General features: G+C 41.7%; 1 protein-coding gene across 2 annotated transcripts in view; it reads right to left on the minus strand.

The window, feature by feature from the left end:
* PAK5 (p21 (RAC1) activated kinase 5) overlaps window positions 1–16325 on the minus strand; it is a 194472-nt gene that overhangs the window by 127618 nt on the left and 50529 nt on the right. The window contains exon 1 of one of the 2 annotated variants that reach the window (XM_044289883.1): window positions 6683–6863. The exons of the other annotated variant lie outside the window; for it this stretch is intronic. Coding sequence (XP_044145818.1) covers window positions 6683–6698 — 16 coding nt within the window. The 5' untranslated portion in view covers window positions 6699–6863. Of the gene's footprint in view, window positions 1–6682; window positions 6864–16325 lie in introns of those variants that run through there. 2 annotated transcript variants of the gene reach the window in all.

Genomic DNA, 16325 nt, shown 5'->3' on the forward strand with positions numbered 1-16325 from the left:
GCGAGTGATAGAAAACGGAATGTTTACAAACATTTCTTAGCAACTATCAGTGAAAAACGCATCGCATCCACACTTGCTTGCGGATGCGATGCGTTTTTCATGCAGCCCCATTCACTTCTATGGGGCCAGTGTTGCGTGAAAATGCAGAATATAGAACATGCTGCGATTTTCACGCAACGCACAAGTGATGCGTGAAAAACAACGCTCATGTACACAGACCTATTAAAATAAATGGGTCTGGATTCAGTGCGGGCGCAATGCGTTCGCATAAAGCAATGCACCCCCGAGGAAAACTTGCTTGTCTGAAAGGGGCCTAAGAGTGCTTGCACCTTGGGATATGATGGGTTAAGTTGATTCAGGAAGGTGAATAATACATGTGAGCGGTACATGGGTAAAGGAAGCAGAGAGGAACTGATGTGGAAAGAATGCAAAGGAGGGGTAATGGTGATGAGCGTGGAGGAAAAGGGCACATAATAAAATGGACATGGATATAATGAACATAGATACTTAAGTCTTTGCTTAAAGTTCAACTACTTACTGACATTAACTGGGTCACTGAAATGCTAAAGTGTAATTTCGTTTTAATACTATGTTACTGTCATAGGGCAAATGCGCCACATAAGCAGGTCATATGCCTTTACCCAGGTTGGCTGTGCCCTTTATTTTAGAGGGGTCGTTGTGAGGGTTGAGACTTCATATTGTGTCTTCAGCCTCCATGTTGTACTTCATACTGCCATTTTATGTTATGAACTGTGACCTTATTAGCTAAGGATACTATAACCTCAAGGTCACTCCGAGCCCCTACCACCTGGTCTAAAGGAATTTCTATAATTGCTAGAAAGACTGGTACGTGATTAACACCCACACTTAGAATTAGGGAGACGCTCGGGGCATATAGTCAAGAGACGCTCATCTCAGATTGTAGTTTTAATGAGTTAATGATGTAAATGTTTAACTACGTCTTCAGTTGGAAATGATCCAGAAAATCGCTATATTAATCTCTGCTTTCTTCAATAAAGTTTAGAAACACTTGATACACAGCTCTATGCCCGTGTTGGTTTTTCTCTAGGAGTACTCATAACTTTTAATTGGGAATCCACTGCTCATCTGGCATTGGGGTCTTTGCCCTAACAGTCGAAATCATTTATCATCTATCTACTGCGCAGGTGATAACTGCTAAACTGGTAGGGGTCCAACCACTGGGAACCCCAACAAGCAGCAGAACGTGGTCCACTATTCCCCGTAGATGCAAGACTGAAGACAGGATGAAGTGATGCTCTATTCAAAGTCTACGGCACTCATGGCAATCTAGTATTTACTAACTCTTTAAAGGGACTGTGCAGTGGGTAAATACTGATAACCTACTCTCAGGATAGGTCATCAATATCTGTGTGGAAGGGGACTGACTCCCGGCACCTCCACTATTCAGCTATTTGAAGAGGTGGCAGTGCTTGTGCTGCTTCAGCTTTAAAGTTACCTGTGCAGCGGCTCCTGTGCAGCAGTGGCGCAGCGTAATTACAACTACTGAGGACAGCTCATCAATATTTACCCACTGCACAACCCCTTTAACTCCTTAAGGACCCTTGCCGTACATGTACGTCACATCTGGACGTGACTTAAGGACCAATGAGGTACTGTGGCTTGCGGCACAGTGCGCAAAAATCAGAGAGGCCTCCCTAGATCCCTCGTAGGGCAACCACTGAGAATGGGTGAAAGTAGGGTTCTCCTCCATGAAAACATGCTGGTGGTTAAGTACAAGGACAAGAGGGACGTCCTTGTACGGACCACCATTCACACTAACACCAGATCCCCTGCTCCTGTACAAGGTAACACAACCACTACCCCCAAACCAGTTTGTATCCTGGACTACAACAGGCACATGTGTGGGGTGGATATTTCAGATCAACTTCTGAAGCCATACAATGCCACACTAAAAATGAAAGTGTGGTACAAAAAGCTAGCCGTACACATTGTACAGATGGCAATGTGCAATGCGTACCAATGCGTACGTGCTATGTCAATCTGCAGGCCACACAGGAACTTTCCTTCAGTTCTAAGAAATGGTTATCAAGGCCCTACTTTTTCGAAGCCAGGCCGGGGAGGGTCCAAGTACTTCTGGAAGTCATGATGCCCATCTTGTACCAGGGCAACATTTTCCAGGTCAAGTCACCCAGACAGCAACGAAGGGAAGGACTCAAAAAAGATGCAGGGTGTGTTACAAAAGGGGGATAAGGAAAGACACCATTTACCACTGCGAAACCTGCCTTGAAAAACCTGGCCTGTGCATGCCGGACATGTTTTAAAACCTACCACTCATCCATGGAGTATTAATTTAATTTCATCCATAATGTACCGTTTTACCACCTTATATCTCGTTAGTCCGCATTGCTAACAGATCTACTTTTCACCCACCACTACATATTCACATCTGTGAAACACCTGTTAGGTCAAAAGTACCCTATCTACCACTTAAAATGTTCGTACGGGGGTGCTCTTTCCATAATAGGGTCACTTCTTGGGGGTTTTAATTTCTGGGGACCTCAGGAATGTTTTAAATGCAACATCGCACCTAAAATCAATGTCTGCCTTTTCAGGTCAGCAAAGTCCATATTTTGCTGTTTGACTCTAGAGACACGCTGTGCGTCCATACATCATTTTTGAACACATATGGGGTGTTGGCGTATTCAGGGGGAAATGGGGAACAAAATTTGGGGTGCATTTTGTCCTGTTACCCTTTGGGAAAGTGAAAAATGTGGGTGTAAAGCAACTTTTTGTGAAAAAAATGCAATTTTTCATTTTCACTGCCAAGTGTTTCCTAATTCTAGGAAAGACCTTTGAGGTCAAAGTGCTCACTACACACCTTGAAAGATTCCTTGAGCGGTGTAGTTTCCAAAATGGGGTCACTTTTGGGGGTTTCCACTGTAGGGCCACCTCAGGGTGTCTTCATATGCGACATAGCTCCCAATTACCATTCCAGCTAAATCCGCTCTTCAAAAGCCATATGGTGCTCCTTCCACTTTGAAGCCTGCTGTGCGCCCATACATCAGTTTTTGAGCACATATGGGGTCTTTCTGTAAACTCCAGATTCAGGGTAATAGATTTAGAGTTTTTTTGGCTGTTAACCCTTTATGTGCTGCAAAAAAAACTAGAAATTTTGAAATTTAATTCCAATTTTCCTTTAATTCTCGTGGGGCACCTAAAGGGTTAACAAAGTTTGTAAAATCAGTTTTGAATAGCCTGAGGGGTGTGGTTTCTAAAATGGGGTGATTTATGGGTGGTTTCTAATATGTAAGCCCCACAAAGTGACTTCATCGCTGAACTGGTCCTTAAAAAATTGGGTTTTGGAATTTTTCTTAAAAATTTTAAATTTGCTTCTAAACTTCTAAGCCTTCTAACGTCCCAAAAAAATAAAATGTAATTTTCAAAATGATCCAAACATAAAGTAGACATATGGGGAATGTAAAGTAATAACTATTTTTGGAGTTATTACTATCTATTATAAAAGTAGAGAAATTGAAATTTGGAAATTTGCTAATTTTTACATTTTTTTTTGCAAATTAGTTTTTTTTTATAAATAAAAATGAAATATTTTGACTCAATTTTACCACTGTCATGAAGTACAATATGTGACGATTAAAAAAATCTCAGAATGGCCTGGATAAGCATTTTACCACATAAAGTTATTACCACATAAAGTGACACAAATGACAGATTTGCTAAAAATGGCCTGGTCCTTAAGGTAAAAAATGGCAGGGTCCTCAAGTGGTTAATGCTGGTAAGAAACTGAGTCTTTTCCTTTTTTGAATCCACTCCTGGCTTTAGCTTCAAAAAGTGCATCAAAAAACCTGACTGTGGAAGACCAGCATTAAACTAATACTACGGTATATAAAAAGCAGTGTCTGTAAAATATGAATATATTCTGTGAAGGCCAAAGGCTGGGCGCATATTTGCCTCATAATACTAAAATCATCGAAAGAAAGAAGCAAAACACATAATAGACAATATAGTCACTCTTACGATTTACTAAGGTCCAACCAGCAGAGTGCAATCATAGTGAGCAACTATATTCCTTCCCCAAAGGAGGTAAAATATAATGAATCATTTATTTCATTCAATGCAGTGATGTTCCTCGTCATAAAAAATCCACCACTGCAGAATTTCTACTTTGAGCTTTTCTTTACTCGCTCCATAAAATATTTATTTTCTGGCCAATATTGTATATCCATCATGTATATTTTATAGGCCCACTTTTAGGAAACGCACATGGGCACTCCTTACACATATTCTGATGTACCGTTGTAAATCTGCGTCTCAGTATTTAGTGACCTCCTAAACACCTTTTCATAGACACAGGTTAACATTTTCACTTGAGGGCCCAAAGAGCTGACATTTGAAGATGTTCATTAGCTATATATCTCAGACAAACCCTAAAATGGTGTAACCTATCAGTGTTGGCAGTGGTCTACAGCTAAAGACAGAGATTGCCTGCAGCGGTGACCTTCCACGTAGCTGTATGTCACAGTGCACATCACAGCATCGGTGATGTGCTGGATATGGCATGTGACCACCGAAACCAATTACTGTCTTCAGCCGTAGATTTTTCATTATCTCACACAACCCCTCTAATGTCTCCATTATGCCCTATAGATTAGGGATCATTAAAGAGGTATTCGCATCTGGACATGTATGGCTTAGCGATAAGATATGCCATATATGCCCGGTAAGTGCAGATCCTACCTCTTGAACCTGCTCCTATCTCAAGAATGGTGCCCTGAAGTGAATGGAGAGCATGCCACATATGTGTAGCCACCCTCCATTCACCTCTATTGGACGTCCGAAAATTTATGAGTGCTGGCTCAGCTTTTTTGGGAATGGGGGTGTGGCCACACTTACTCATTCAAGTCTCATAACAGTGAATGGAGAGGACAACGTGGGATGTGCAGCGTGCTCTCCATTCACTGCAAGTCCCTTTTCTTGAGATAGGAGTTGGTCTCAAATGGCAATATGTTGTTTGGCTGTACAGAAGTTACCAAAACGACGCTGTCTTCTCTGACATCACTTCCTGCTCTGCAGCTATTGGCTGAAGTCGTGCCTTACAGACTTCCTGTTCTGCCGTCCCACTGCATGCACATAATACTGGTAAGACTGACAGCTCTCTGCTCTGTTTAGTGACAGTCTAACCACAAGATACTTGAAATTGTGTAAAGACAAAGGACGCAGCAACCCAAGCCTCCTTCACAGTTGTGACTAAAATTCCTGGGGTTGAGGAAAACCTTAGGGAAAACAGAATTCAGACTCTCCAAGAGTTCATTTTCAGAGCCCCTCAGAGAGGAGGCCAATTTCTTTCCTCTGCTGATCTATTATTTCTACTGTCTAATTTATTGTACGGAATTTATGTTTAAAAAATGTCTTGTTCTAATGGACTAATCTGTAATTAAGAGAAATCTGTGGCATCACTTGTTCCAAACAATAAGTCTAATTTCTGCAATTACTGAAGAGCAAACCATCTCAAATTGTTCTAAAGACCCACTGTGGTTGGGATCATATTGAAATATTTAGTCTCATTGCTATATTTGGAGTTGGAATTGGCTTCTGACTCACAGTGAGTTTTGCCTTCCTCTGGATCCACATGATAAAATTTATAGGTTTCAATCTACTGACTCATGTCTAGCTACAAATGTAGCATTTTACACCGGTCATTCAGATTAATAGGTTACTCTGTAACGCATGGATGAGACACTTAATAAAAAATAAAAAAAAAGTAAACTAGTCAGAAATCTGTGGCAGGAGTGACCGTCGCACGCGTACTGGGAAACAGAGTTGGGCAGGGGGGCCCATACTAACGTTTGTTATGGGGTTTTATGAGATCCTGCGTACACCTCTGAATCTAAGCACTGTTACGGTACTGACATTTATATCATTTCTAAACCACAGGTATACATTTTTTCAATTATAGCTAACATAGACAAACATAAAAACAATGTAAAATTCTTAGTTCCTGAGAATTTAAGAGCAAATTGGTGTAATGTAGCCCGATGTGAAAGAATCTTGGAAATGCAGTTAAAAACAGCACAGTATTCCCTGATGGTTATACCAAGTCATCTAAATTCATGTGTGTACTGTTTTTTTTCTACACAATGGGGGGGAATTCATCATGAGGAGAATATTTTAAGTCAGTTTTCCTTGAGTCTGCATTGGTGCAGTTTGTGCCAAAGTTATTAAACAGGGCACGTTGTTTGTTAAATTCGTCTCATCTTTAAATCCAACACTCTTGTCTATAAACCTTACTCCTGTTTTCTGCACCATCCCCCTACTAGAGTGGCTTTGGGATTTTTGGTAAAAAAAAGTCTCAGTCATACATCTGGTGTGAAACTCATTAACATAGAAAACCACAACCACTTTTCCACCTACTTTACAAAACTGGAGCAAGTGGTGTAAACATGCAAAAAGTTGAAAAAAAATTTGAGCAAGTCAAGACAAGTCACGAAAACCCTATTTTGCTACTTTTAATAAATTGCCCCTGTCTACTGGCTTCCATGACTAGGTCTATAGTAAAAGATGATACCTGATGACATCATCGGCAGCGGCCATACCACACATTGCAACACAAAATCTACAACTAAGTTAGTCAGAACCTAATTTTTGAAAAGGAAAGTTAATGAAATAAAGGACTTAAACTTACCACTCAGGTAAATCATCCTGTGCCTTCCTTCACTGGTTGTCTAAGCAAGTAATTTTTGATTGAGAGTATTTCTGGAGCACTATGAGATTACTCAAAGAGGAATGAGCTTACTGATGGTCACTCCGTGGGTTAAACTGAGCAGTCAGCTCACTGCTTGCAGAGATTCCAGTAAAACTGCACACGGCAGCACAATGATTCAAGCGGCCCTGTCCACTGCATTACTGGAAGTGGTAGCGGGATCATTGTTACATTCCAGCCACCGTCAGCTGCTTTAGGACAAAGTTTTGTTAGTGTCCAACCCAATCCTGACATCCAGGACTGTCTGGAAATGATAGGAGTCCTAATCAAACAACTAGAAATTCTTGAATATCCATTGGCACGTCTGGTATGTGAAACATGCTTTTATGAACAGACTCCTTTCACACCATACATGATATGGTCATTCTTCTATAAGCAATGCCATCTCAAAACATTATTACTGAGCTACAATTACTCCTATACATTGCTTTTATATCTTCATATACCTTCATTTATAGACAAATTCAGAACCTTTCCTCAACTGTAAGCTCTTCTAAGCAGATGATGAGGATCTAAAAATAAAGATAATTGACTTACACAAAGCAGAACAAAAGATGCCTAAACTCTTCCTGCTTGGATTTTCCAGGTTTAGAGAAACAGTTGAAGACAGTACTTGGAAAACCACGAAAAACGTCACCAAGCATAGATTGGTCAGGTATGCAAAGAACTTCAGGAACATTTGGGGTCCACTGTATACAGGTACGGATTGGCTATAGTGACTCTACAGGGAAAACTCCTGGTGGGCCGATGATCAGGAGGACAGCCTGAGCCCTCCACATGGCTGCCAGCCAGATAAGTAAGTTGCTCTCAGAGTTACTAGGTGTTTCAGGTAGTTATGTACCTGGTACCATAGGTGCTCCTTGATTCCCAAATTCAACTGTATTGCCATCCTGCAGTAGGAGAAGAGAATGTGGCAGCTGCCACTGGCCACCACAGAGGGGCAGCTTCTGAGGAGTTATTTTGTGCTACCCCGTGTTTTTTTAGATTGCTGGGACAGTCTATTGTGTTGCACTGAGGAACTTGGCTCTGCTGGGGTGGTATTTTGTGCCTACTTATATTGGCCCTGCCTTCTTTCAATTTGGACCTGCCTACAACATGGGGCCACTTTTAGTTTTTTTAGGGCCACTTTAAGTTAACAAACCACCCCTGACTGTATAGTATTGTTATAAACATGAAGTGCATACAAAAAGTCACCAGAAAAAAAGAATATCTGCAATCTGTTCACAACAAGAGCAAACAAACTTGGGGGGATCCAAGTGATGAGCCATTAGGAATGCCACGTAGTTCTAAAGTCTGGAAAAGGTATGTCGTGGCAGGGCACACCTGCAGACAGGTGTGCCCCCATTAGAAAAAGTAGCAAGTAGCGATTTGGTGGCTAGGTAGAGGAGCTGGAGCTTAGGGAGATATAATGGGAACTCAGGGGAAATACTGGGACTCTAGATCTTGTGGAACAAGGAAAGAGTTAGTGTCAAAAATCAGTGGGAAAAATGTTTTGTCTTGTAAGGCAGATAACAACTATGCACTCTAAGAAGGTTATATTGGTTTGGTCGGTTAAAGTGAGCAAGCCACAAGCTGTACGGTTGGGTAACCTTGCTAGAAGGGAAACAAAGCCATGAAGGTCAGCAGCGAGTGGAGTTTGCCTGGGGATTGAGGGATGGCAGACAGGCTCGATCTAGCAGTATGGGGTTAGCATGCCCCAGTTGACACAGTGAGGTGTAAAGACTGGTAAGGTTATCTTCTCACTGTATATGTAACATCAGAGTGGGTCATGAAGCTGTCTACCAGTCATATGTATGTGTTGTCAAAAATAAATAGTCTACTTCTTTACTGTCGGAATAGTCAGGAGTTGGGAATAGCACATCTGCTTTTTAGTCAACATCTTGATTATGCTACACAACCCTTAGATTAAATCAGAAGCAGACCAATGAAACCAAAGATTCAGCCATGGCTTTGGCTATGGCCACCAAAGTTATGACTGAAAGAAACATAGTGATACTGTTATGTTGTGGGGTTGTGTGGCAGCAGATTCAGAGGAGAATGTATTCTACCAAATACCATCAAATTCAATAAACCAATATTCCATTGTCATTGAAGAAACTGAAAAAAGGTTGTATATAACAAATAATTTACTTTGGAAAGTCCTTCACACTCCCAATGCTATTGAAGGTCTGTTGCTAGGTTTTAACCAAGCTATGCATGGAGGATGACCAGGAAATATTTCTGAGCTAGAAACATTCAGCAAGGGAGACTACAAAGATTTCTGTAAAAGGGGCTGTTATAATGCATTAACAGGGTACCTGAACTTAAAATTCTAAATTCTGCACTTCCTGTGCTCTGGTGATGTTGTCCCTTGGTGTGTCCTGTTTACCACTGTAACGTTATGAGATTTACTACATGGAAGGCTGATGAAGAACCGATGGAAGCCCATTGCTGGCCACAGCAGGATGTTCCATACATCCCAAAATCAGCACGGCATCAAGCTGTACAATCAGGTGTCCAAGTAAAACTTGTTATTACACTGCAATATAAAGACATGGTATGAACCCGCGCAATGTTTTTTTTTTTTTTGTCGGCAGTACATGGCCCCATGTAAACGGGGGTTGTCCTAACAACAACATGCAAAGGGACAGGGGTGAAAGATCGTAAGAATGATCATTCATCCCTCTTTCACTTTGCATCTTCTTGTGCAAAAGGCCCTCTAAATGAGTACCCATCAACTTGTATATCATCACTCATTTTTGGCCTGGTATTGGCCTATCTAATAGGACCCTATGTTCCTTCTATGCAAATGTTTTGCTGACTGCATTAGTTCTAAATTTTTGAATCACCTTAACTCTTGGTTGTGCTGTTTAGACGATGCACATGACAATATAAGAAGCCTATGACTATGATTTCTGGAGTATACCAATTCATACAAAACAGCTCAAGTACTTTCAAAGTGTCAGGTTCTTCATTTCATAGTTTCTATGAAAAAAGTCCCATAGACATCATATGATGTTTTAATGCTTGTGTCAAGTTGGATTTTATAAAATACTTGAGTGGCTTTGGCCTAGATTCATCAGGCAGGGGGTAATATTAGGAACTGCAAGCACTGGGAGGGTATCGTTGACACATGACACAGTTAAAGAGTTCCTCTGGTCTGGAGGCAGTTCACATAAAATATAAAGTAACTGCATACATTTACAGATCCCATAAATAACAGAATAAACTGGGTTGCTGTTTACAAGTACAAACAAAATAACATAATTTCGCCTAATTCCAGCTAAATTGTTTCCAGAATACAAATGTTCCTTAAAAGTAGTTCAGGTGACAATCTAAACTCTCTCCTCAGCATTTTCCCCCAATTTCATGGGACGATCAGGCCCCAAAGCTCCATAGGACTATTCATAGACACTGCATTTAAAGAGGACCTTCCACAGTTATTTTTTATTTATTTTTTTACTGAATACCTTTACATACCCTCCACTGATGCTGCCATTATTTTTCTTTTTTTGAAAGACCCCTCGTCTGTGATCCCCCAAAGTTTTGGTGCCCAATATGTTAATGCCGAGCATTGGTAAAGGGAAGATGATGGCCGCATTTCTCAGTGGGTGTCTCCTTCTGCCTGACGTGGTCCAATCGGAGAAGGTGAGCAGTTTTTTTTTTCAATGGCAGTGACGTGGTCTGCTGTAATTGGACCGCGCCACAGCCAGGGAGAAGGAAATGTCCACTGAGAAACGAGGCCGTCTCCTCCTCTCTGTACCAAATGTTCGGCATTAACATATTGGGAGCAAATACTTTGGGGGATCACAGCAGGGCAGACGAGGGGTCTATCTAAAAGAGAAAAAGTTCGGCAGCATCAGCAGAGGGTACTCTCCATGTAAAGGTACTCAGTTAAAAACAAACAAACCTGTGAAAGGTCCTCTTAAACATCTATTTTACATTTTAGACTAGAGTTGCTAGCCTGAATTTTTTTTAGACTGATTAGCTAAAAATCATGGACAGACAATATTTTTTGGGAAAACCAAAATAAATCATAAGGATGATCAATCTGTAAAGAATAAATCAAGGCAACTGGACTTACTGTAGATTTCTTGGAAATGTTTCACTCGTTCTTCCAACGAGCTTTCTGAATTCAGAATTAAGAAAGCTCGTTGGAAGAACGAGTGAAACGTTTTCAAGAAATCTACAGTAAGTCCAGTTGCCTTGATTTATTCTTTACAGATATACCATGACCTGGATAAATTAGAACCTTCACAGACATAAGGATGATCAGTAATAAATGTCTATAGGTCAGATACTGATGAGCAGCAATTACTGTAAATGAGAAATTATGAAAGTTACAAGCACAATAACCTGTGAAGTTCCTGAAGATAAAAATTGAAAAAAAATAAAAAAATAAAAAATAAAAAAAATCAAATATTTTTTTTCTGGACACTTTAAAAAAGTCACCTATTTACAAACTGTCCAGAAAGGTACCAACAGTCGGCAACGCAGTTTAAGATGTGACTATTTTTTTTTCTTATTAAATGTGGTCAAAGGGAGGGGCCAAAATGTTGCACGCCATGAGGAACAACACAGACACCCTAGATCGCTAGTAGGGTCCAGTTAGGGAGAAAGACCTGCTTTACAATTCTATGTTACCTTAGACCAGGGGTGCACAACCTTTTCTGTTTGGGGGCTACATTTTCAGACTGAAGGGATCCCAAGAGCCGAAAATTAAAGGGGCATTACCAACTGAAATACTGTATTTATGGCGTATTGTACATACAGTATATAATATAAAATGTCTGGTTACATCTCCAGGATTCCCATCTAATGGGAAAATACATGAAAAATGTATGAGAACAGCCACAAGACATAGACATACATGTCTGTCACCAGATGGTTGGGGGCTGCACAGAATGATATCAATACTGCTTATGCCAAGAAAACCTATTTCCATATCTGTGTCCATTGGAGGTCCTTGAAAGAAAAATGGTCAATGTTCCTCAGAGAAGATGTCCATGAAAGGTCCATCTGTCCATTTTTTGCCCTCCATACGTTTTGTCATAGATCTAGTTTCTTATATTTGCTAACTTTTAGTAGTTGGAAAGCAGGAGATCGAAGAGTGCGAAACCACTTCGATTTACCTTCTTTCCTATGCCCCACCCTTTCTCAATCGTTTTTCATGATGCATCAAGCCTTTTTTTGTGATATGTCACGCCCCTTCAGAGCAGCATCCCAGCACCACACACAGTTAGAGCTCATAGACAATTGCCTTCTATGAGCTGTGAGAGATGTGCCACCTCTTCCAGGAGTCTGGTAAATCTCCCCTTTTTATGGGAGCATCCTGGACGTTCTGGTAAAGATGGAAACTATGGGGCAGAATTATCAAAACTGGTGCTTTCTGCACCAATCTTGATATTCCCGAAGTCACTGGAGAATGTGTCTAATTTCTGGTGAGATTCTGTGAGCCTAAACAGACATCTATAACAGCCCAGAGCTGCCAACGATTTCTGGCTTCATTTGTACCAGAAAAATTGTGTAAATGAAGATGACTTTGTCTTGGTTGTTGGCCACCCCTGCCCTTAACACGCCTCCTTTTGGAAAAGTGACAAGGGCAGCGTAAAAAGAGGCACTTGTAACTTTTTGTTTTTTTGTTGAGTTTAAAAAAAGTCACAAACACACAACGTTCGACTGTTCAAAGCCATTTTCTCGCTCCAGTTTTCAAAAGTGAGCGCAAAGGTAGGTGTGCGGTTAGCTATGTTAATAGTTTCACTTCAAATTTGTCAACTGAAATGATTGAAAAAGTCGCAAACATGGGGGGCGCATGCGCGCAGTTCATGGGGGCGGATGTGCGCTGTGTGAGCTCAGTGCCCGCCACTGCTAAAGGGATGATTTAGCGCTGCTTTGCAGCTCCCCAAGCACTGACCAGAACACGTATCCACCTGGGACTATGACTAAGTCCAAGAAATCGGGCGCCACGCTGGCTTCCCAGCCTTTATCTCAATCCATTCCGGCTACCCTTGCCTCGCAAGTGGCCTCCAAAATGGCGGACCCGCCTACTCCTGCTAACAACAAGGACTCTAATCATGGAGTGCCATGCTCCCCACCACCAGCTCCTTCCTCGCCTACTAGTTCTCCACTGAGGGATCTCTACCAGAACATCAGACAACTGTTCTGAGACGAGCTAGCCCAGGCGGTGGCTGACCTGGGCCAACGGGTCGCAGATGTGGAGGCAAGGGCCAAAAGTATGCTGGACGCCAAAGCAGTTGATAGATGAGACACTGATACCTAGGTAGTACAATTAGAGGCTTTGGAGCTAAAGATTGAGGACTTCGAGAATGGCTCCAGGAGAGCGAACCTCCACATTCGGGGAATCCCCAAAGACCATACCTCATTACACCAAACAGCCATAGATCTCTTCAAGGCCCTGCTGCTTCAACAAGACGACTCCCTGTTCCGAATTGATAGGATTCACAGGGCTCTGGGCACCCCAAAGAATCCGGATTCTCCTAGGGACATTGTACTGAAACTCCATTACCCAGAGGCCCGTGACCAGCCTGTGACTGATCTCTTCCTGCGCAAACCCAACTTTTATCTATGTGTCGTATAATTTCACATAATGTCAGGGGTCTTAACTCACCCCCCTAAATGCAAAAAAAGCATTTATAGACTTAAACACTCCCCCGACATTGTATGTCTGCAGAAGTCACATTTTTCCACCAACTCTTCCCCCACATATGTCCGTCCCCAATATTGCACTTTCTTTAATGCTTCCCACACATCCAAAACAAGGGGAGTGGTTACTCTCTTCAGGAATAATTTCCCTTTTCAGGTACAGCTGACCATTACGAACCCAGAGGGCAGGTATTTGATTCTAGTAGGCACCCTTCAGGATACATCCATCTGCATTGTAAACTCTTATGCCCTTAATGAACACCCCATTCACTTTTTCAAGACCTTAGCTGAAGCAATTGAACCCTTAGAATACCATTACCTAATCTGGTGTTGAGACTTCAACTTTGTACTAAAAACTACCCTTGACAGGTCCCACACGTCAGGTTCACAGCACACTTGTGAACAAAAACAGATCAATGACACTATGCATCAACTCTCATTAGCAGATACCTGGAGAGAGCATAATGGACCAGCCAGGGGTTATACATTCTACTCCTCTGCGCACCACTCTAACACCCGCATTGATATGATTCTATCCTCAGCTAATGCACTCCCACTTCTTTTGTATAGCAGACATTGTCTCAGCATGGTCCAACCATGATATTGTTTTTCCTGTTTTTGACATTACACCCAAAAGGTCAGTTCCTTCCTCCTGGCGCCTAAATGAGGCCTTACTCACTCATCCTACAGTCCAGACCCAGATTGCCACTGATCTGCCTCACTTCCTCAGTGAAAATACCACCACAGACACCTCCCCTCAATGGGTATGGGTTTCCCATAAAGCTTTCATCAGAGGCAAATTAATAGCAATAGTGTCAAAGAGGAAGAAAGACAGGGACCAGGCTCAGACTTCCCTAGAATCTAAATTAGTCAGGCTAGTTAATGCTTAACAACAACACCTATCCTTGTACCTACATCAAGCCATTAAAGCCACTAAATTGCAATTAGACACTATCCTATCTCATAGGACAGAGAAAACCCTACGCTGGACCAATGTGAAATACTATAAGTGGGCCAACAAATCTGACAAGCTTCTGGCTAGAAGGCTCAAATCTCAGCAACGCATCAATCAAATCCTTAGGATTCAAACTCAAGAAGGTCAGGTCACGAGTAACCCTAACCGTATATATGATACCTTCACTAACTTCTACCAAGCTCTATACAGGCATCGCCAGCCTTAACTCCGCGCACTCACTGATGCTTTCCATTCTACAGCCAACCTGACCAAACTTACCCCAAAGGCCTTACAGCAGCTTAAACCCTTCTACCCCGGGCCAGTTTTCACCTTCCTGCCCAGGCCATTTTTTGCAAATCGGACGTGTCATTTTATGTGGTAACTTTAAAACGCTTTTACTTATACAGGCCATTCTGAGATTTTTTTCTTGTCACATATTGTACTTCACGACAGTGGTAAAAATGAGTCAAAAAATTTCATTTTTATTTATAAAAAAAAAATACCAAATTTACCAAAAATGTTGAAAAATTCGCAAATTTTAATTTCTCTACTTTTATAATAGATAGTAATACTTCCAAAAATAATTATTACTTTACATTCCTCATATGTCTACTTCATGTTTGGATCATTTTGAAAATGACATTTTATTTTTTTGGGACGTTAGACGGCTTAGAAGTTTAGAAGCAAATCTTAATTTTTAAAGAACATTTCCAAAACCCAATTTTTTCAGGACCAGTTCAGTTATGAAGTCACTTTCTTGGGCTTACATATAAGAAACACCCATAAATCACCCCATTTTAGAAACTACAGCCTACTACTACTACTACATTTATTCAAAATTGAAGGCATACTGAACCAGCATGGCTACCACAGCATCTTGCAGCGACATGCTATTCCATCCGGTTTGCATTTAGTTGGACCATCATTTATTTTTCAACAGGACAATGACCCCAAACACACCTCCAGGCTGTGTAAGGGCTATTTGACCATGACCTGGCCTCCACAGTCACCGGACCTGAACCCAATCGAGATGGTTTGGGGTGAGCTGGACCGCAGAGTGAAGGCAAAAGGGCCAACAAGTGCTAAGCATCTCTGGGAACTCCTTCAAGACTGTTGGAAGACCATTTCAGGTGACTACCTCTTGAAGCTCATCAAGGGAATGCCAAGAGTGTGCAAAGCAGTAATCAAAGCAAAAGGTGGCTACTTTGAAGAACCTAGAATATGACATATTTTCAGTTGTTTCACACTTTTTTGTTATGTATATAATTCCACATGTGTTAATTCATAGTTTTGATGCCTTCAGTGTGAATCTACAATTTTCATAGTCATGAAATAAAGAAAACTCTTTGAATGAGAAGGTGTGTCCAAACTTTTGGTCTGTACTTTATATGTATATATATATTTTATTATTTTTTTTCTCTGAAAAAAAAATAAAAAAATAATATATATGTATCAAGGCCGTTTTATTGGCCTGAATTTGTGGGAGGGGCGCCCTGCCCCTATATCAGCTGCTCACCTCACATACAGGGGCACGGACGGCAGCAGCGTTCCTGTGTCCAGCCGGCAGTATCAGCGTCTAAGGAAGAGCAGTTTGTCACTTCCGATTAGCTGTTCCTCCTCACCTCTGCAGGTCTGCGTCCTGTCCTCCTCGTGCGGCGGGTAAGTCACGGCTGCCTCTCACCGCAGCATCGCTACTATAGTCCGGTCGGTGGGGTCGGTCCCTTTAAGGTATGAAAGGGACATCCCCACACCGGAACGGCAGTCTGGCAGCACACTCCGCTCCCGCGTGACTTGCACGCAGGTAGCAGGAGTCAGCGCGACTTCGTTCGCATGTTTCTTTTTCGCATAAGGCTCTAATTCTTTGCTGTTGGGGGAGGCATATAGGGGGTAAGCTGGCTTACTTTTATCTGGGGGGCAAAGTCTAGCACGGGCCGCCGTGCTATTAGCTAGGTAGGGTTATAATGCCAT

This window comes from Bufo gargarizans, chromosome 4, assembly GCF_014858855.1.
Source record: "Bufo gargarizans isolate SCDJY-AF-19 chromosome 4, ASM1485885v1, whole genome shotgun sequence".
Taxonomy (NCBI): Eukaryota; Metazoa; Chordata; class Amphibia; order Anura; family Bufonidae; genus Bufo; species Bufo gargarizans.